Source organism: Enoplosus armatus, chromosome 10, assembly GCF_043641665.1.
Source record: "Enoplosus armatus isolate fEnoArm2 chromosome 10, fEnoArm2.hap1, whole genome shotgun sequence".
Taxonomy (NCBI): domain Eukaryota; kingdom Metazoa; phylum Chordata; class Actinopteri; order Centrarchiformes; family Enoplosidae; genus Enoplosus; species Enoplosus armatus.
Genome location: NC_092189.1, coordinates 9,167,256 through 9,189,079, shown reverse-complemented (window position 1 = coordinate 9,189,079; position 21,824 = coordinate 9,167,256). Strand labels below are relative to the sequence as shown.

At 44.8% G+C, this 21,824-nt stretch overlaps 1 protein-coding gene across 4 annotated transcripts in view; it reads right to left on the bottom strand.

Moving 5' to 3' along the window:
- Positions 1 to 21,824, bottom strand: part of nlgn3a (neuroligin 3a) — an 87,313-nt gene that overhangs the window by 9,140 nt on the left and 56,349 nt on the right. For all 4 annotated transcript variants that reach the window (XM_070912792.1, XM_070912791.1, XM_070912793.1 and 1 more), the window contains one exon: positions 324 to 1,113. In XM_070912792.1, coding sequence (XP_070768893.1) covers positions 324 to 1,113 — 790 coding nt within the window. The remainder of the gene's footprint in view (positions 1 to 323; positions 1,114 to 21,824) is intronic.

Here is a 21,824-nt window from a genome sequence, read left to right as displayed (position 1 = left end):
TTCTACTACTAACACGTTTGTAATTGTGTGATCACTGGTTTTACTAATTGCGTTGAGCGACTACATCATGGTTGTGTTTACATTCTTAGGACTGTAAGGCAGACAGATAAAATGCTCCAAAGAGTGGGCTAACTGTAGCAAAGAGAAAGAAAATACAGCTAACGCGACAAGTCACGGCTCTCAACACATGATGATGGTTTGTTGTTTTTTCTGTACCAACCATGTGTGAGGTAGGCAGTATCGATATTGGTACCAGTACCAATTCAATCCTATCAATACCCATCCCTAATTGGGATAACTGGTGAAAAATACATTTCACTCACCCAGTCTTGGCAAAGTTGGTCCAGTAGGTCATGACCACAGCACTGAGCATGACATCGTTCTTTGAGAAGTTACAGGGGAAAAGGTCAGTGGGCCCGATCATAGGAATTCCAAAAACATAGGGCACCTCATCCCCGTGAGCGGCATCTGACCAGGCTGGCTTCATCAGGCTCTGGCAGTGGTGGTAGAAGGCGTAGAAGTAGGTGGGTGAGCCGTAGCGGGCGTGGAGATCAGCCGTCACCACCGATGGCTCCACCCACTGGTGGTCAGTGAACAGAGCCACCAGTGTCTTGCGCCTGGTCTCTGGGTTGTCTCTGTCTGCCCAGTCTGTGTACATGAACTTAATGGTCTCCCTCAGTGTGTCCTTGCCCTCAGGGTACCCGTACAGACTGTCAACAAAGTCCGACACGGAGAAGTCAAAGTCATTCCCAGACACGCCGTCCTCTGAATCCACCACGTTCTCCACAAACCGCAGCCCCTCGCCCTGGTTGACCCCCAGCATGATGTCGTAGTTAAGGAACTCGCCCTGCTCCATCAGGATCTCGGGGTCGTCAGGGATGACATCACCATCGATTACAGGTCCAAAGGCCACGTGGTACCTTGCTGGTTGTATGTCCTGCTCCACCAACTCCCTGGAGCTCTTCTTCCTCAGACAGTCCACCATGTCCAAGGTGTCCAGGACATTACAGCCCACCTTCTCGGCCAGGAGACGCGTATACTTAACTGGCTGGTAGTTCACCGCCCAGCTGGAGAGGGCTGACCCGCTCTGAATGATGGCTCTGTGGAACAGACCTGCACAAGGACACAGGAAGAAGAGACACAATGATGTTTAGTGTGTCACTATTCCGGAGGATAATTCAGTTACGTGCTATACTACATGATAGTTTTTAATTTTGTTGCTGCCATGATCAAAAGGAGGCTGTCAGCTACACAGTTAATAAGAATAACAAAGGCCAGACAGAACAAGTCCTTGTTGCCACACAGAACAATAATGGAATCATGGCTGTGATAATGAATGTGCAGATGGCCTGGTCTCACAGACAGCTCGCAGACAGAGGAGGGAATCAGCAATCTGTCTGTCATCTTCTCCTCTTCCATCCATCTCTATATGCTCTCTTTGTAATAATCTCTATGTTTGTCAGGAGCAGATGCTGCCACCATGGCTCTATAGACTTTGTTGCAAATAGAGGATGCATCAAAACTGGCAAACCAGACTATGCCTTACCTAAAATTAATTCCATTCCTTGTATGAAATGCAGAAAGAGTCCAATTTAAGTGTTCTTGAATATATGAACCCTGTGCACATGCCTTCCCTCTGTTAATGTACTTTTCAAGGTAGCTTAAATTGGATGAACCTCAAACACTGCAATTATAGACACAGATGCTCCTTTTTGCAGTCATTACACACTCACACACACAGCACCTCTGCATCAGTTATGCCTTGCGTAAGTTAAAAGTCATTTTTTTCACCTGAAAGATCACTAAATTCTACAGGAGTTTGTGGGTGGATTGCTATAAATAAATCTAGCCTCCTACTCCCTACATTTGCAGAAGGAATGGAGCTGCACAGATTCACCCGGCAATACAATGCAACATGGTGGCACACAATGAAAGAAGACCAAGCTGAACAAGAACACCATGGTCTCCTGCTTGTAATATACAGAAATAGATTGTGCACTAAGAGTCAACAGACCATCTATTATGTGAATCTACATAGGAGTTAGGTGTTTGTGCGCGAGTGTGGGCTTTTAAGGGGGTGGAGGGGGTTCAGAAACCAAGGCGAACAAATCTACAGTCTCGTGGGGTGCTCTCGCAAATTAAATTACATTTTAGTTGCAGTGCAATATGAAGGAAATCTAAAATGACTTTTCACCACAAGGAGCAGATTCCAAATAACAAACATAATTTCCTCAGAAATAATTGAATTGCGTCCCCTTTGAAAAATTTCTCCTTACAGATGGAAGAGTGAAGGTGACATGACATCCTCTCTGTCTCAGGCGGGCCTCCCTCCCATCATCGCCAACGCCTCGCAGTCTCTGTCTTGACAGCACCACTCATCTGTCCTCCTGATATGGTTTTTGAAATCGCATTGCTGTTCTACCAATCTCGGAGAAAATCACAAGCGAAGCTTCTACCACTTGACCATGCTGCTGTATTACCCATGGCAGTTTCGAGGCATACCACTGAACTTGTGATATTGAAAGCCACAGCGGATGAAAACGCTCCCAAAATGGCACGCGCAAAAAAACGTCATTAGACGATTCCTCATTTAAGCCACAAAGACTAGCAGAGAAATATACAGGCACGCAGACTCAGTGTGTGATACTTCAGCGTCAGTGTGGGTGGCTGTGCTGAAGTCTTTGTGTTTATGAGGTAAACAGCAGACTTAAGTGCCAGATATATCACTTTGGTAGTCTTAATCAGAGGCGGCGGGGGGCTTATTTCTTCTTGGCGAAGATGAAGTGTTTATTTACAGAGCTATTTACATTTATTTGTTCGCAAGTAGTAAGTAGAATTAATGTGTCTGGGTAAGTGAACTGTGAAATGTTTCTGTGGTGAGTGTGTTTACTAGTATAAGCCACAATTTGAACAATGATTTTGGGCCTGAATGCTGCTGTTGGCAGCGGAGATTGGAATGCATGTCTGAATATAAGTTTTTGATTTAACCTCAGCCACAGAAATGTTTGTTTTTCTGCATCTTATGTCTCATTCTACGTGGTCGAGACCATCAGCTCTCCGTGGCCTTGCTTCGACGCTGCCCTTGGAGCTGTCCTGCAGTTGTGCGTCTCTGCAGGACGGTGGCCTGTGCTGTGTCCCAGGGAGCGGAAGCAGATGTCGAGGGTTTCAACCACTTGAAAGCATTAGAGGGGCAGCCGCAAGATGAAAGATGGCTGCTCGGAGGCAGAGGGGGGGGGGGGGCGCTGAGGCTTAATCCTGCCATCCCTCCCTTCTCCTCCTCCTCTCCCCTCCCTCTCCCCTCCCCTCACTCTTTAGTGGTATTGCCTCTCTTCACATCTCAACTCAGATTGCGCTGTGCAAACAGAGCCAGTCATGGTGCAGGGAGTCTGTCCTGAATCCCAATGCCGCCAGCCACGCCATAGCCACTTTCTAAACGCCTTTGATCAGAAGTTGCTGTAGGAAAAACGTTTGCCAGCAGAGCAGCTCCTGTGATTGCCAAGGCGATTTGACAGACATACATACTGTATATCAAATCCGTTTGCCGTAATTGAGGAGAGCTGCTTGATTGCAACTAGGCTTGGTCCCCTGTCTGTCTGCACCCAAACCCACAGATGGCCAACTGCTGAGGAGGCTGCAGCCAGGTTGATGCTACTAGATTTATCTCCTGCTTTGGTTGATGAAAGCGAGAAAGAGTGAGTGAGGCTTTACTGTTGTTTGTCGAGAAACATATAAATCCAATGCACACGGGCTGTCACTGGACCGATAAATATGTATTAGAGCCGTGTGTGATGAGCCCCACTGTGGTAGGAAGCTCACTGGGGAAGGTCAGAGAGAGAGAAGAGCAGAGGCTCCATCACCCACTGAGGGAATCCACTAATTATACACACTGGGAGGTGCATGTGTGTGTCTGTGAGTGCGTGTGTGTGTGTATTTGTGCTGACTTTGATTGATAAGATGCAGAGATGATGAATAGACCAACAGACGACAGGCCTCATCATGATGGGGGTTAACCATTTGTGACATAGTTTTGTCTTCAGTATCTTCTCTGACGTCTACTTAGTGAACGATTCCTCTCTCAACTTCCTGACGAATTAAACGGGAAAGAGCGTGATGCAACGCCCTTAACATGCGTGTCACATTCATATCTCTATATTTTACTTTGCAAAAGCAACAGATAGCCCTGAAATGATCCGCCTGTGTTTGACATGCGAGAACCCGACACCCAAACTGTGAGCAGATCCATCAAACCATAGCGTTGCTGGCAGATTGAGGTCACGCTGAATTATGACTGGAGCTCCGAGGTAATCACTCATTGGGTTCCTGCTAAAATGCTGTCGCGTCGCTCTGCAGCCGCCTCGGTGCTGCGGTTTGCCGACCTCGACCGCGCTGCCCCCTCACTAGACACCCGTTAAATGGGCATGCGGTTCAGGCCCTGGATTGGTGGAGTGGCTTGTAGAGATAATTCACCGCTGATAGGAAAAAAAAGAAGCTTGACCTTGGGGGTATGACGACCACTGCATAGGTTAGAAAGCCACAATCCACACTCACACTCAAATATACTCACAGGCTCAAACCCACACAAGTTTAGGCCATGTTTTGACAACAGCAATATGGATGAAATGCTGATATTAACGAGCCAACACTGCATCACTGGAGAGAGAGTAACATGACGCGGCTGAGCTTTGGATCGCTGCTGATGTATTACATGGCAACTACGGGGCATGTGTGAGTGTTCAGTCCGTGTTAATGGACAAGGATGTTCTGTTGGTGATGATGCCAGTAAGCACCACAAATGACTGTACTTTGTAATCTGGAACAGCTGGCCAAAATCACTGAAGCATCAGCGGTGACTTTTTATCAGTCTGGCCCAGAGATAAATGCGACTGTAAAGTGCATCCTGCAAAACCCACTACAACCTTAACAATGTCATCCAAATTAAAAAAAAAATTAACAAGGATGACACCCGTGTTAATGCGACTGTCAATGACCTTGAAAGTTTGGATTGGCCGTGTCTCATTTCATAGGTCAGTGATTTGTTCTCTTAACAATATTCCACATGACTCTAAGAGCTAATAGGGGTGGAAATATGTAAAACAGCAAAATTCTCCTCATACACATAAAAGCCATCGCAAGAGAGGAATAACGTGGCCACAGGGACATGTCTTTCTCTTTTTTTTTTCCTCTCCCACAACTCCCAGATTCTTGCACTTGCTTCTTCCTCGCCTTCAATCTTTCCTCTGCTCTGTTTTTTCTGTCTCTCTGTATCACACTCCCCCTGTCTCTTTTTCTGCGGGACCATGCTGAGTCCCTCCCTGCTGATTATTAGACATAAGCCTGCGTTCAGCGGAGCCTGAATCCTCTGAGCCATCTTACCTCCACCATCTCTCTGTGCATCTCTCTGTAAGCAAATCTCCACAGACCCGTGGACTATACAGAGCCCCCTCTGTTGCAAACATTTCTCTCCGTCTACAGTCAAACTAGGCTAGCACTCAGTTGGACACACTCAATAAATGTTGCTCTGCCTCTCTTGCTGCATTTCTCTCTGGCTCTTCTTTTCTTTCAGTACTGCTTTTCCCCCATTCTTTCTTAACTCTCATCTCCTTTCAGGAATCCATAGTGTTGATTTTCTAAATAGAAAGATATAAGATATAAGAAGTGGTTTGAACCCATCTGAAATACATAAAGCCAGCTGGGAGATGAATACTAAAATTTGCCTAATTGTACATCCTTGGCCACTTCAAAACACAGGGTTAAAGCTGCTGTCTCCATGGCTACAGTCTACAGTACCACAGGCTGCATCCACTTAAATGCAAGTGCCTCTGGTCTGATCATGCATTAGTCCATGGATAATTTCATACTGGTCTGGCAGCCCTGAAACAACACCTACATTGTTTTTCTGTTCCATTAACATTTCTGCCCAACATTGAACTCGTCAGCTTCAAAACAAACGATGGTGACGGAATCTGGAAAAGGTGCAGCTTTCTGAGAAAGTAGCAGTGTCATTGAATACACTTCCTGGATTCCCACTGGCTACAGGGATAAGTTAAAGCACAAAAGCATCCAGGCTGTTTGTGTGTGTGTGTGTGTGCGCGTGTGTGTGTGTGTGTGTGTGTATGTGTGTGTGTGTATGTGTGTGTGTGCGTGAGCATTAATCCAAGCAGGACTGCTATTTGTAGTACTTGTTTGCTTAAACATTAAAAATGAAACACGACATAAAACGTACTACTTATGGTTCGTCGCATGCATGATTTGTTTTCTTGCTCGTTTTGTGGCTGCAACTATTCCTGTTACCTGGATTCACATGTTTCCTCTAAAGCAGATTTACTCTGGACTGATTTCATAACAGATAATCTAACAGGATAGCTGCCAAAGAAAATGTATCTTCCTCTCAGAAACCGACTGTTTTGTTTTGCATGGATCAGGACACAAAAGCGAACCGTTACCTAATTCCTATAAAAGTTAAGTCTGTCTTCCATCCCGAGAGGTGTTGAAGCAATATTCAAGTGAAGAGCAGTGGGCTTTGAAACAGAAGGACTGCCCTGCTCATGTTTCATCATGTCCATATAGAGGCAGTGTCTGAGGGGCCAGTGTTTTCATCTATCAGGGTGAGACATGCTTCATGCCAGCCCTATATAATGTTGTTTGAAGCTGTTGGTCTTCTGCTCCAGCCTCTGTAGAGACTGCCTGCTTGCCTGCAGGCTGTGGCTTAGGCCAGATAAAGAGTTTGATCCATAAGGGTGGATGGAAGGAAGAGGGAGGGAATGGGAAAGCAGAACAGAGGAGGGGCAGAGGAAAGTGAAAAAAGACAGAAAAGGATGGGAGGGGAGACGAGAGGAAGGCAGAGGAAAGACAAGTGCAGGGGAGGAAATGGGAAATAGCGGTAGGCAAAAAGGGTGGAGGGAAGAGTAGGAGAGGAGAAGAAGGGAGAGGACAGGAGAGAAGGATAAAAATGACCCCATTGACAGGCTGTACCCAGGTTCCAGGATCGATGTGCATCTGAGCCCGGCGAGTGTGATATCTCCTACTAATCACGACGTGACATCCACTGGTCAATACCACACACTCCAGGCCTCATCATCACACGCACACCGGCCTCCCTCCGTCTGCTCGCGCAGCACAACAGGGCCACCGCTCCTCCTTGAACTCATCAATCTGGCTGCTAATCACAGGCATGCACACCACACCTGAGTCAAACAGCGTGTGTAGACGAATCCTCCGAATTCATTTCAGCCTAGAAATTGACGTGGGTGGGAGGTTTACTCCATTGGGACATTTCAGATTAGTGTATGTTGTCATTCGCAGTAAAGCAGATTAAACTGAAATTTCAAATATGTCTGCGATTGTCTTAACTTTTTTGGTGCCTCTGTGTTGTATTGTCCAATATGGCAAATTGGATCTGGCACTCTTAGTAGGATAACGCTGCTATTTATTTGAAAATCCTACGTGATCCAGTTATGTTGCCAACAGACAGAAGCACAAGCATTAACATGCATGTACCCACTCACTCACTACTGGCTAAAAAACATCTTATGACACTTAAATGAAGGTTAGGGCAGCTTTTAAGTGCTTTGCTGAGGTTGCCGATAAAGTGAGTGTGTCTGATGTTTGAAGCAACAATCACAGGGTGCAAGTAGGCTCTTTTCTCTAAATGACATCTGGTGACAAAGTCATGCCTTATGTTCTCTGAAAATTCACACATTCATGCAATTCATGCAGAATCTATGAATAGAGACATTGTTATCAAGGAAATATTCTTTTCCAAGATAGAAAAGTTTCAACAAAAGAAGGAAGAGATCTCTCAACAATTTTCTACTATTATTGATCGTATATGCACTTAAACCATGGCAAGGAAAATGCCCTTTACTGCACTTACTGTTCACTCAGCTGTTTCCTGTATTTTTTGGGACGTTATGCATTCTCATGACTCCACATGCATGCACACGTACACACTGAATTGATTTCCCCTCTCCCCTCGCAGCCTCCCTGCCAAACCAAGAGAAACAGAGAGGCTGCACGGTGAATTTTTCCATTTGCACTCATGCATGTGTCACTAATGCTGCAGCCTCTGAAAAGCAGCGAATGCTATCTCCGTGTAGTTCTATTGCTAGCTCTGCTGTGACATTCGGGGCAGTATTCACCGCACTCACTCCACACTGCTGCAGTGCCTAGATTGGCCTGATAGCTGTGTATGCACAACAACAACACGCACTGTCAGCGAGCCTTGACTAGGCGTCGATGTGGAAATGGGAAGAATAATGAGTTATTACAGGGTTATCTGTGTGTATCTCCATGTCATGACTGTGTAAGCGGCTCTGCTAATCTCATTAGATGGGACAAGTTGTTAAAGATGTTTTCTGATTTCCTCTCTCTTCTCCTACTGTGTCCACAAATAGATTTCAGATCAGTGTGCTGAGAGGAAATGATTAGTGCCTTGAGCTCCCACAGAAACTGGTTTTCATGGGAGAAATGTGCGAGTGGCTGCTGTGTAGTAACAGTGCAAACATCTGACTCCTGTTGTTTCTAAATATATGCACCATGTTTTACACCCCATCTGCATTGTACAGCAGCCCCAAAGCTTGGTTCATTTTTATATATGCAGCAAGCGGTGACAGCCAGAGACAAAGAGTGCACTCACTTCAAGGAAGCGGAGCTCCATAAGTACAAATCAGATGTAAAATATGTCTAGCATGGGAGGGTCAAAGATATAAGTCACACACAAATATGACAATTCAGCCATGAAATGTGGAAGGATGGGAGGCTTCTATTCTTGGCGACATCTTGCCTGTGACAGCCAGATGGGATGGCTGAAACTCATTTTTGGGCCAAGGAAAGCCACGGCCAGGGCGCAGTTGCATTTGTGACAAATTATCGCGAGGGGTGTGCACCCCCCCCCCCGCCCCGGGGGGAATCAGAGGGATTCAGAGCAAAGACGGAAAGAGAAAGAGTGACAGAGAGAGACAGAGCAATAGATAGACAGATAGAGAGAGAGAGAGAGAGAGAGAGAGAGACAGAAAGAGAGAGAGAGAGAGAGAGAGAGAGACCTCGGTCTAAGTGCCTAAGTCTTGCTGAAACAAATTAGCTGCGAGCTGTAGGGGTACGGGAGGTGAAACTGAGATGGATACGCACATGCTGGCTAAAAGCAGGAGGTGGGTGGAAGCTTACTGCTTACCCTGGCCCCTTTCACAGTCTTCCAATACAACAGATCACTAGCTTACAAGCCTTTGAGTCTGGTTCAGAAAAGGATATGTCCCCGATTACATCTGATTGTAGCTCACATACAAAGGCAAACAATGTGCGTGGTGTTCATGTACACGCAGAGCATGAACATGTTGGCTCAGCTGCGCATGTGCATCCTCTAAATATCAATTGTTTTCTATCCTACTCTGGCTACACAGAAAAGACCTACAGGCAACAAGTAATATATGCATCCTATACAACCCACCCACATAAATGCTACCAGCATGCATGCATGCATGCACACACACAAACACAAACACACACACGCTCATATAATTCAGGAAGCTCATTAGGCGCCACACACAGAGCACCTAGTAGGCAGCAACCTTTTTTCTCTGACCAAGAACATCAACAACTCTTTTAATCTAAACCACCATTAATGAAGCAGAACCAGAGGAGATGTTAGGAAAAAAAATACTCCCCTGGATGTGCTGTAATTCCTGCGCCCCACTTGAAATTAGAGTGCTCTTCCTGTTAGAAAGAGTCCCCCTGCTACCAGTGCCTTTCAGGGTCAGTGGTCACACCAGCAGCAGCAGCGTCCGAGCCGATTAACTATTGTACCGGGCATGAACGTGTCAGGCTGGGCGCAGGCTCCAACAGCGCAAACATATTCTTCTAGCTGTGCCTATGTCACTCTGTGTGTTCTTCTCTCACAGCGCCTGACACCGCTGTTCCCTGCTCTGCCCATTGTGCCAGCAGCCCTGCAGCCAGGAGCCACACAAGCTCGGTCTAATTCAAGGCGGCACACCATGCAAACAGCAGACAAAAATAGGATGGATATGTGTCGCCCTCGCCTCATTCTTGGGCACACATTAAAGATTGAGAGCGAAAACTCGGGCCCTGGGATGGGACGGCGCTCTGAACGTGATCCTAGCACCTGACTGTGGAATTACCTGCTCAGAGGATGCTGTGCTTGTGCATTTATTGAGTGTGTGTGTATGTGTGCGTGAATGCTTCTATGTGTGCATCTTGTGTGTGTATGAGTGGAGAAACACAGTGGAGAGATAGCAGCACTGTCACAACAGCCCCATCCCTGGAGAGCACTATGTCTGCCTTCCCTGCTTCATGCTTCATACTGTAAACTCCCATTGAGTCAATTACTGTGGCAGACTCTTTAGCCACCATAACCACTAACTGTAAGTGGACGTTGAGACAATTGGGTTATGACATGTCCTGCTGTATGTCCATTGGCAGCAGCGGCTCCCTGAAAATCCACTCGAACAAATGAAGTCAACTGGAAATCCCAACAATTAAGAGCTATTTGTGCAGCCTTTCTGAACTCAGCATTCGGCCACTGAGCATCGATCTGCTGCAAAACTAATCTAGATCAATCCATTCAAACGTTTTTTATTTTGATTAGGAAATACACTGAGTTGCTGAGATGTTGACTTTTGTAATAGAGATTAAAAATATGTTGACCAAAGTCTTCATCAATCTGAGACCCTTCATTCATTTCTGCCTCCTCTGAACAAAAAAGCGTGCTGACTACACATTTATCTGCACTACAAACTAGAAAATACATCTCAGCAAGACAAACAGACAGACATATGGATGAACTAAGCTGCCGACATCTATTCTCATTGTGTCACAGATGGAGAGGGGAGGGAGGGGAGAAAAAAGGGGAGGTCATGGGAGGATAAGAGACGAGGGGAAAGAAGAGAAAAGAAAAAAGCAAGAAGACTCTTAAAATTCCTCAGTGGGTGCTATTGTCCCTGGAGAGAATTCAAGGCAGGCAGAGGCTCTCTGCATAGGAAAATTGCACTCCGCATGCTAACTGTGACTTTGCATTCATTGTGAGGAAGACACAGGCATCTTAATGCATTGGGTGACTCATGCAACCATTTCATCTCAAATATGCGCTGTTCTCGAGCTCAATACAAAGGCTCCAAAATGATTTCAGAGTGTAATTTGGTTGAATTAAGTTTCTCGACACTGAGGTGTTTCTGTATGGGTTAGAAATATAACTTAGATTCATCACTGGAATTGGAGAAAATTATTTTCCTCCTGACGTAAATTTGTCAGACCTCTTCCACAACAATTTGAGATTGAGTCTAAGACAAAGACAAAAACCTAAAACGTTGTTTTGTTTGTCAATGGGCTTTCTGCAGTTTTATTTCTTCAGACAGTTTGAGCCCGTGTGGTGGAGAACATTCTGAGCTAGTCCAAAGCTAAGACGCTTCGATGGCTTTCGGAACAGTTTGCTCAAAGCATTTTCATTAAACTGTATTTTGCGCAGCTCTGCCACCCCTCTATAGGGTCATATTGGCTTATGATGCTCTGCAACTGTGAGTAAATATAAGCCTGTGTATTAGATTTGAGGTTCGAGATGAAATCTAATTTCTGAGCTCAGTGAGAGAGATTGCTTGCTGATACACATCCACACATCCAAGGCCACATCTGGCAGTCCCTATCAAATATACATGAACCTCAGGAGATATGGCTGCCCTCCCGTTATTTCCTCAAGTCCACAACACATTCTTGTTCCTTGTAAGGTGTTTGATACACACGGCGACATTTACGTTGATGTTTACCAATATTGAGCAGATAAACATGGCGTGACATCTACCTTTTGTGTTAGCGTTCGCCAACGTCTTGGTTACTGTCCGATCTCAGGATACCATTTAGGCACTGAATGTTGTAATGAAGGTAATAAAGCACGGAGATGACTTGGCTGATATTGAGAAGTGACAGTTAATTTGAGTCATCGGTGTAGCCAGCTGATAACAGATTGATAGTGTCACAAAGCATAATGGACAAGTAATTAATATCTGCTGCACGGACTCCATTTGGAACACTAATGTATCATATTGAATTTCAGGTGAAACAAAAAAATAAAATGGAGTGACAGAAAACATCTCAATGTCTGGCGCCGTGTCAACCTCATTTCAGACCAGCCGGTCTAATAACAAGGACCATATACATTCCCCTTTCACAGCAGCACTCCAGCCGTTTTCGATTTTGGCAGGACCGAATGCTGAATTTTTTTTTTTTTTTACCTCTGGTCCTTTCTGTCAAGCTCTGAAAAGGCCAAATGGGTAGTGGTGGACAGTTTCTTCACCACCTCAATACCCAAAATTGTGTTGGCTGCTTACAGTGGAGTGGTGGTGCAGGGAGTAAAACGCAGAGTGACAGGCCGAGGTCCCGGCACAAGGGCAGAGAGCTGTGAGCTGAGCTACGTCCCCGCCCTGGCAGCCTCATTCACTATTTATTTGTGTGCCTGCGTGTGTGTGTGAGCACACTGCCCGTGCTTATTCTATTTACTTATGTTGTGTGGGTCCTTGTGCGTGCACACACGTCTGCATTCTGGTGAACTTTCCGTGCTGCTCGTGCAGCTTTGTGACTGCCTCACTGAGGTAAGAAAGGCATTCAATAGTTGCCTTTTCCGCCTCAGCGGTCACACTTCAGATTATCAGTCTTTCACATTCAAACCAGACTGTAGGCAGTGGAGGACAGAAAGGAGAAAAAGAAAAGAAAAAATATCACGGTTGTGTGAGAGTGCACCGCTTCCTTTCTCATGTTTTTGTCCTCTTTTCCATGGTAACATGCCTTTCACTGCAATCTGTCCGTTTCCATATCTTCCCCTATATTCTATTCCCTCTGTTGTGTCTCTTGCTGCCAGTGCCAGTAGGCACACAGCTGTAGCCACATGAAATCCCCTGGAGAGGGAGACTATGTGGACTTACATATTCACATGGACTCTGTGTGTGTGCGTGTGTGTCTGTGTGTGTATATGTTTGCATGTGTGTGGGGGGTATTTACGCAGGCCAACCTTTAACGACTGTCAATCCCACGGGCCTGGACCTGCCATAGCCAGAGCTCTGTGTGTATGTGTTCAGAATGTGTGTAGCAGTGTTTGGTGTTTGTGCATGTACGTTCATGTGCAGTATCGATGCAAGTCTGTGGAGAGAGTGATGTGTGTGTACGGGCGCGCGCGTGTGTGTGTGTGAGACCGAGCGTGCTCGTCTATCAGTTAGGCTGCATGCTGGCACGCTCCACTTTCTCAATGTCAAGCTAACACATATTCAACAGCAACTAACGTCACAACACTTGACACATATCTCACCCACAGACATTCTTTTCCAGCACACATTCAGAGTGGCATCGGTAAGCCTATTGCCATTACTATAGAATGTGTCATTGTCGGCCTCCATCACCACATAAAGAAGTGACACACAGGTCTAGTCTGTAGCACACAGATTAGAAATGTGCATCTGACTTCTCTCTGTGGCTCCCAAGTTTGAACATTTAAATATTATAACATAATTTGATAAAATGACTTTGTTTTACTTTTACATTTTTACATGATCTGATTGTTCTTTTCAGCAGCATTATAGGGTCTTTATTTGTGTTGACAATATATTTCAATGGGCTTTTTAATAGAAGACATTTTGACATGAGACAGCAGAAAAACATATAAATAATACAATTAATGATGACTGAATTGAAAGGGTCTCAGGATCCTGATACTGTGCACACTGGCTCACTGTCACAACGTATTGGGACCCCTGATTTGAACAGAGCCATAGTTGAAGTTATTAGTAACACCTGTGCTTCATGAAGTGTCTGCTGTGAAAAAGGCCGATTGTAGGTTGTTGATTTTCACAAAACAAAGAAGCAGAACAGAGATGTTTCCACATTGTGTTTTAGTTTTAATGAATGTGTACAGAGCTATTTGATCACTATTTTATTTTTATTCAAATGTGAAAATAAATTTAAAATAGGACTGAGCAATATGGATAAAATCCACTGTCACAGTTTATGTAATTTGATACTGTCACATCGATATTTATAGTGATGTAGTACAAAGACAAAATCAACTAAGAAACTGTGGGAAAAAAGCCAGATAGGCATGTCTGTTTCTGGCAAATCTAGGAAATTAAATACCTGACAAATCTAAGCACTTGCAAAAAGTATATATAAAAAAAACTATTTGACAGGAAACATTCCTGCTTATTGATTTGCAACACTGCCCACAATGTTCAAACAACAGTATGGGATCTCTGACAGTTTGTCTCACAGTATATATCATTATATTCCCAAACCTCAATGTAAAATATTTATGACATATAAATCTGCCTAACTTGTCTCGTCTAGTATCTTAAAAAGCATTTATCAACAAACAGAATTTACAAAAGGGAGCATTGTCTTATTATCATGGTCGTCTTATATGTGGCCAATATGGCCTTATTATTATTATTATTATTATTATTATTCACAGGTGAGAATATTACGTGCTCTGTATACACTATTCCCAGGTACATTTCCACATGACAGCAGAGTCTACAGTTGCTGTCATTTACTGTAAATAGCTTGGAGCATATCAGTTCTACATTGTTCTCCCCTCATGTCGCTGTGCACTTTGCTTGCCTGCATTTCTGCATGGAGAATGTGAGCAACTGGCCTGTGTTAATTCATCGAAATACTTCCATGGTAGCATGTTTTGCTGTTTGAATTCCAATCAAACACGGGCCACTCTTTTTCAGCCAGGGATGTGTTTTGGTTGTTACGGGGGTGCAGTGTTTTTGGCTCAGATCTGTTGCTGTTCCCATGAACACCATCAGATATTCACAGTGCCATCTCTGATGTCGCAGCTTTCCCTCCTCCTCGCCAGCTTCGTCAGTTTTGACACAGAGAAATAGACTTGTGCTTTTGGGTTCCTGACAAATTACGGCAGCACAATCTACAGTGTTTGAATAATTTAGCACCTTACCGCTTGGGGGAAATTTTGCAAAAAAAAAAGAAAAGAACACACCAAACTAACCCCTTCTCTCTTCAGGGCTCGAAGCAGAAGGTATCATCCGTCTGTCCTCTGGGATTTTCAAATCTTGTATCTTTCAGTGTCTCTGCAAGTGAGGAGCATGTTTTGGTATCACAGAGGCTGGTGGCTGTCTCAGAGGTAAACTCAGATACCCATACACCCGTTGTCTTTCCCGTGAGGTCAGGGGGAGAGGTCAAGATGTATAGGTAGTTGATCCACAGAGGGAAGGTTTGTTCCATACAGCGCTTTAATAGAGACCAGAGGGAGAGAGGAGGAGTAGTGAGGGCTGGTAGGGCTGTAGCACCGTGGCGCTGTTTCCCATCTAATCTCCCTCCCCTCTCCTAATGAGCATTCTATTAGCAGCTAGGGGACGGATTGAGGCAGTTAGGCATACGGAGAAGGCTGGCTAACAATGCAAGTGGTTAGCTAAACAGCTGTTCTCTCTTCTGCCACCTCCCATCCCCTGCTAATGAAGCCCTCACTGATGTGCAGGAGTCCCGGGACATGCCTGAGAACAGCCACAGACACACAGACAGGGAGTCTCAGTCACTCACAGGCCTCATAAAAAAACCTGTGTGGAGGATAGCTCCACCGATAGGACAACCAAGGATCCAATTAGATAGTGGCTCTAAGGAAGACCCTAAGAATAGCACACTGGGCGACATTTTTATGAGCACTCAGTGCTGCTCTGTGTTTGGAAAGTAAGCACTCCGTTGTTTTTGCAAGTGGAAAACGGCAGACGCCATGATGCCTTTCATAATGGATAATTAACAGATCACTGTGATGATTTTGGTGAAATGTTGCATTGCTACATTTCATTATCCTCTACAGTGTGAGTAGTGTTCACAGTGGTGGGCATCCATCAAGATTAGTGGCATGCCATATGGGTTTGTCAACATCTGAAATCCTGCGGAGGATGCATGCACTCCAAACAGCCGTCACTTAAACGAGGAGAAATGTTTCAGAAGCGATGCCTATTTTTCATTTTCTAAAAACTTTATACGGCAAAAAGCTGTTAAATATTGAGTCTTGATTGGCCCGGGACACCTTCAAATGACACGTGGGTTAAAATTGACTTTGCAGTATTCTTTTTGCCTTCGTTGAGCAGTGACTTTAGCTGTCAAGGCTGCTGCATCCTTCAAACGACGGGCTGTTCTGAACGTGGGACGGCATCAGAGCTCGGGCAGGAGATTCAGAAAAGTCCAAACTTTCGCAGCAATAAGCCAGGTGTGCCTGGGTGTGAAAATAGGCAGAGTTTTTTGAGTACTCTGCCATTTCTTTTCTGTTCATTTTTCTATGTCTGCCACTGTGTTGAATACTAAACTCCTCATCATGAACAGCTTTGAGGGAAAACTTAGCTTTTAGTGTTTGCTTTTATCTGCATTTGTTAGCTCATGGATATCATGGGAGTCGCTTTGGGAGTTTTGTTTTACTCCTACATTCCTGTTCTTACTTTTCATCTAACAGATAAGAGCCTCGCCGGTTTCTGATCCACTTCATTGCCGTGCTTTGTCAGCAAACACTTCCTCAGCACTTCCTGCAGCTGCTTCACAATACAAGCCTTCATGGAGTGTAATCAATTTTGTAGGTAACACTATTTTTCTTGTTGCTTGATTGCTGCATGTAAGCCTATCATTCTGTTTTCTAATGAAATCCTATGGGACGTAAACACCACCGTGAAACCTGACCAAAGGTTTGAAACATTAAAACTTGTGACCCTTGTGTAGATTTTATTATGTGATTATAGCATCTTAAATTTGTTTTTGATGGCATATGTCTTTGTTTGTTGAAAAATGAGACAATCTGGGTAAAATTGTGCTTGTTTTTTTATTAAAATGGAGCAGTTCTTATGAAGGAATTATTCTGGAAATCAACAGCTGCTTATAAACTAATGAGAAATAAAAATAGCGTTACTGTTTTATCTCCCAGCATGAAGGTCTAAATGCCGTTTCAAAGCCTTCTCCATGCTGCAAGAAATACAATTCTGTTGGAGAGATACTGAATTTTTTAAAGGAATAAGCTTATAAAATAGCCACCATGTATACATCTTTGACTGCAGAACGTAATCCCACCAGGTCACAAAACCCCCAAATATTCCCAGGAAAAATACAAGGACATGACCTCAGTGTTCTCAATGGTTGCTACGGTGTTTGTGTTCCCACGTCTGATTCTGTAGTTGCCAAAATCAGAAATGTTCAAATCCCACACACGAGGGCTTTCAGGTGCCCTTGGAAGGCTTTTTCTGTTAAGCAGCTGCACTGGGTGTTGAATTGTAGATCTGACTAGGAAAAACAGTGCACAAATCTCCAACAGTAACCCCAGCGCTGCACAGGTTCATTATTTTTCCTGTTTATAATCCAACGCCTCTCCGTGTCAGACAGCTTCTCACCCCACCTTCCATTTAGCTAGTTTGGAAAAGGTGTGAATGATTCGCTGTCACATTTGGTCGGATGCACAAGCTAGTTTGTTAAAAGCGTGCTGAAGCCTTGCACCTGAGATGATACTTCATTTGTAACATGCAGACGCTATTTTCAAAGAAAGTACGTGTCAAACTGCATTTTTCATCTTTCCACTCTTCCGTCTGCAGCAACAGGTCGCCTCTCTGTCCAGATATTAAGCAAATGTCAACACTGTAACTTGACGTAGAATTGTCTATCCAGGAGAAGAAAATTGTCTTCAAGTTGTGAAATAGCACATTGGCAATATTGTTCTCTGACAGTTGCATTCGATTTGGCGAGTCTCTCTCTTTTACCACTGAAAAGGATCTATAGCTTATGTTACCTCTCTAAGCTAAAAATCCATTACAGCCTTGCGGGCCTGAGAGCTAAAGATTTAGTCTTTTTGTCAGGTTGCACAATGTTGGCCCTTTATAGTAGAGGTTTCTGCTTGTCAGCATGTTTGCTGAAGTTCCTCTCATTGGGGATTTCATTGTGCTCAGACTATGCAAATTTCACAGCTAAGGCTAATGCATTTGCACTGCCCAGAATTGGACGTGTGATGTTCATACACACCCACACACACACACAGTGGACAGTAAAGTGTACATTATGTCAGTGATAGGGATCCAGATGGCACACATGAATTCCATTCTCTATATCACATTGTTATAGACTCTCACCAAGCAAATCACACCAGCTTAGTCCTACAGCAAAGTAATTGGACTGATGTTTTTCCCATGCGACACTTCTTATCACACCCTGAAAAAACAAATTTCCTTCCAAATCATTCTGTCTGTAAGCACAGACTGTAGCAAGCAGGCTCTGTGTAAACAGAATGATATATTCCTGGATGCCTATAATCATGCAGTAAACAAGTATTTCTCCTCTCTGTGCAGATGAAGCGATTATACCAGAATTAAGTGAGCACAAAGTTGTACATTTCATTTTTCAGAATCATTTGGAAGTTTCAAAAACATCATCACACCTGGTAATGTTCCCTTCCCGCTGCCGAAGATGTATATAAATCACATGTTACGCAAACTTGTGAAATTGATGAGGAATGCGGTGGTGCTCTCAAGCATGGCGTGACTTCATAGCAGCTCCACAGTATCCTTCTGTTATTCCTGCAGAGGCACCGAGCGCTCTCTTCTCTCAGCGGAGATAAACAGATGTACGGACACTGAAGGACTGACCCAGCTAGCTGCAGAGGTGAGCTGTCAGCAACAACAAACAAACACAGAGTGCTCGTGGTCATCACTAAAGGGCAAAGTTCAGCTAATTGCACCGTGGTTGTTCATCTGGCAGACAAACACGGAAACAACGGCCTATTTAACGACACATCTAGCCAGCCGTGTTGCCTAGTGTGGAATGCTTAATGAATAAACACTTATACAATCATGGGTAAAAAAAGAAACAAACAAAAAAGTGCAGCGAAGAAGGCAAAACGAGAGAACAGACAGTACAAAAGAAAAGATGGATGGACATAATGAAATGTGAAAATAGCGTAAGGGAAACTAGTGAGTGGTGGCAGAAATTGGGCCAATATGTGTGGAACAACAGGGAATAAAGGGAGGGTGAGGGAGAAAGAGAGAGATGGAGAAGGTGTGAGAGGAGGAGGGAGGTCAGTAGAGATGTGGAGATGGGCGGAGGAGGAGGGGGAGAGATGAGCCCCCAGTGCTCAGCTGTCAGTGCTTCCTCTGCAGGTGGGGCAGGAGGAGTGCCAAGTCCCTCTCTCCCACTCACACAGACACCCATGCATCACTCTATAATGGATGCTTTACACTGGTGCCAGAGAGAGAAAGACTGAGGCAGAGAGAGAGGGAGACATGGTGAGAAGACGAAAGAGAGACATGGGGGAGGGGTGGGTATACTGGAAAAAGAAAGAAACTGCTATGAGGTACAGGGAGCTGAAGAAAATGCCTCAGAGATTAAGGCAGTGGAGACGAGGTAAGTGTAGCAGGGGAATGGATACAGACAGACAGACAGACAGACAGACAGAAAGCTCCATCAAGTCATTAGACCAATCAAGAGCGGAAACAGACGAGACAGTCTGGGAGCAATATGATGCAGCTATTGGTTTAATTGATCTAAAGCCTAACAGGATCAAAGAACAGCAGGGCACAGGCAGGAGCTGCTGCCACCGCTCCCCCTCCGCCACCGCTGTCACTGTCCATTATGAGGTGTATGAATGCGCCCTTGACAGTGATTTATCAAGAATGATTCATAGATGGCATCTACCCGAACTAATGACTTGCCAGCGTCTTCACTGGGGATTGCGGGTCATCAACAGATGACATATTCTATAGTCACCTCGTTCATCAGCTGCGATTAGATTCCAAAAGCAATCTCAGCGATACATCACCAGATGGGTCTCATTGTATTGTCTTGGAGAATATTGCTGAGACAGCTCATGTGTGCCACATGTCGCTCAAGCTGCCGAGGTCCATTTGTACAGTTGTGGATCTGAGGCTGCAGGTATAAGCAATGCTCGGAGCTATTACCTTGGTTGATGGAGGCATGGATTTACTAAAGTACTCAATTATCCCCTGCTTCTTTCTCTGACCTGCTGCTTGGCTCTTTAACACCTATAACTCCATGCTTTATAGGCTCAACTACCTGCTGCAAGCAGAGACAGACTGATGGCTGGACTACCTGAATGAACTGCCTTCACCGTTTTCGGGTCATTTGTCAATTCTTCATTCCTCTGCTCTCTCCTGGCTAGGGATAGGTAAAGCTGCCTCACTCTGATGGACAGCCCAACTGGATATTATTTTCTAGAGTGTTAGATCCAGATCTGACCTCAGTGGAGTCATCTTTACCCTAATAACACCCCCCCCCCCCCCCCCCCCCCCACCTCACATTACTCTGCAGGGCCTCCTTTTTCTTCTGTTCAATACAACTTGGGTTTCATTTTCTCTTTGCAATGGTGAGTGGTGAAGAGAAAAAAACTATTTGCTGCCTGAATTAGGCCATTTCCAATTTCTTTCGAGTTCAAAAGAGAGTAATACCTTTTAGTTGGCAAATAATCCTCCATCTTTGTTTTGTAAAAATAAAGCAATTTTGCTCCGCTATACAAAGTCAAAGACATTGCCGTTCGATGAGTGACTGAAAAATGCCACATAGGCCACTTGTTAAAAGCAGTTGGCTTTTTCCACACAATGACGGCCACACTGTATGGCAGACAACAAAGCCGAGTAGTCAGCGTAAATAAATACAAGCATTCTTGCTCCGCAGAGATGGCATCCCCCTGGTTTAATTATCGCTCTTGTCAATCGAGGTGGAAGAATACGGCACCTGACAAGGCACGTCCCCATTCTCTCATCTCGAATAAGGGCTTTTTCACACCCTGAGATGCACAGACACCCTTCAGCAAACAGCCAAATCAAACCTCAAGATGGAGGCATTCTGTTGCCCTAAACACCCAGGTAACTTTACAGTGTCGAGTTGCTGAATGCCTTTGACACCTCAGAAATGGGGTCTATTCAACTTCGACAATTGTCCCTGGTTTTTCTCAAGCACGAGGCATTTGCACAACAATGGCAGCTGTATCGTGTTTGAATAACGTCCCAGGGATGTGGTTATGCAGCTATCTTTTCCGGTGACTCCAATTCACATTCCAGCTCTTCCAGCAAGGTGCCTTTATTTGATGCTTAAACTCCACAGGCAAAGGATGCCCGATCCCACAGAAATTAAGTCGACACTTGGTGCAGATGGATCGCACCCCCAGATCTGTACGGTGAGAGCTCAACTCAGGGACATTATGGAGTCGGGGTGTGCAAGCTGTGTGCTGGAGGCCATTCCACAAGGAGAACCTACCATGGGTCTCGTTTTAGAGAGGAAACCCACACGTGTTATTTCAAAAGGTCAAAGCCAGATGTAACATGACCGTTAAAGCAGTGATGCAGTGTATGTAAGAATCACACAGACTTGTTGGCCCCCTTCTCCACTGTGTCAGATAAGGTAATTTGGAGCCACATTCATATTAGCCTCAGCTTACATGTCAATATCTCATCATACAGCAATGAATGAGGACACAAACTGTCAAGGCTCAAACCCATCCTCACAATTCCCAGCACCCGCACTACAACACTGTTTGTGTTGTTCCCTCTGAGGACAACTACAAGCCTGCATGTACATGGTAAATGATTGCCAGAGCAGAGGTTAGCTGCTCACGGCAACGCAGGCTTTGAATCCCACAACGGCAGCACTGTATCAGCAAGATTGACAGCGGCAGATTGATTCCAGGTCCAATAAACATGGCAGTCAGTCTCATTTCCTTCCTCTATAGGTCTACAAGTTAAAATACATTCCAGAGACAGCACAGTAGACGGTAACTTCTCCAGCAATCAAGGCGTGAGGGGTGACACACAAAAATTCAAGCCTTGATGCTG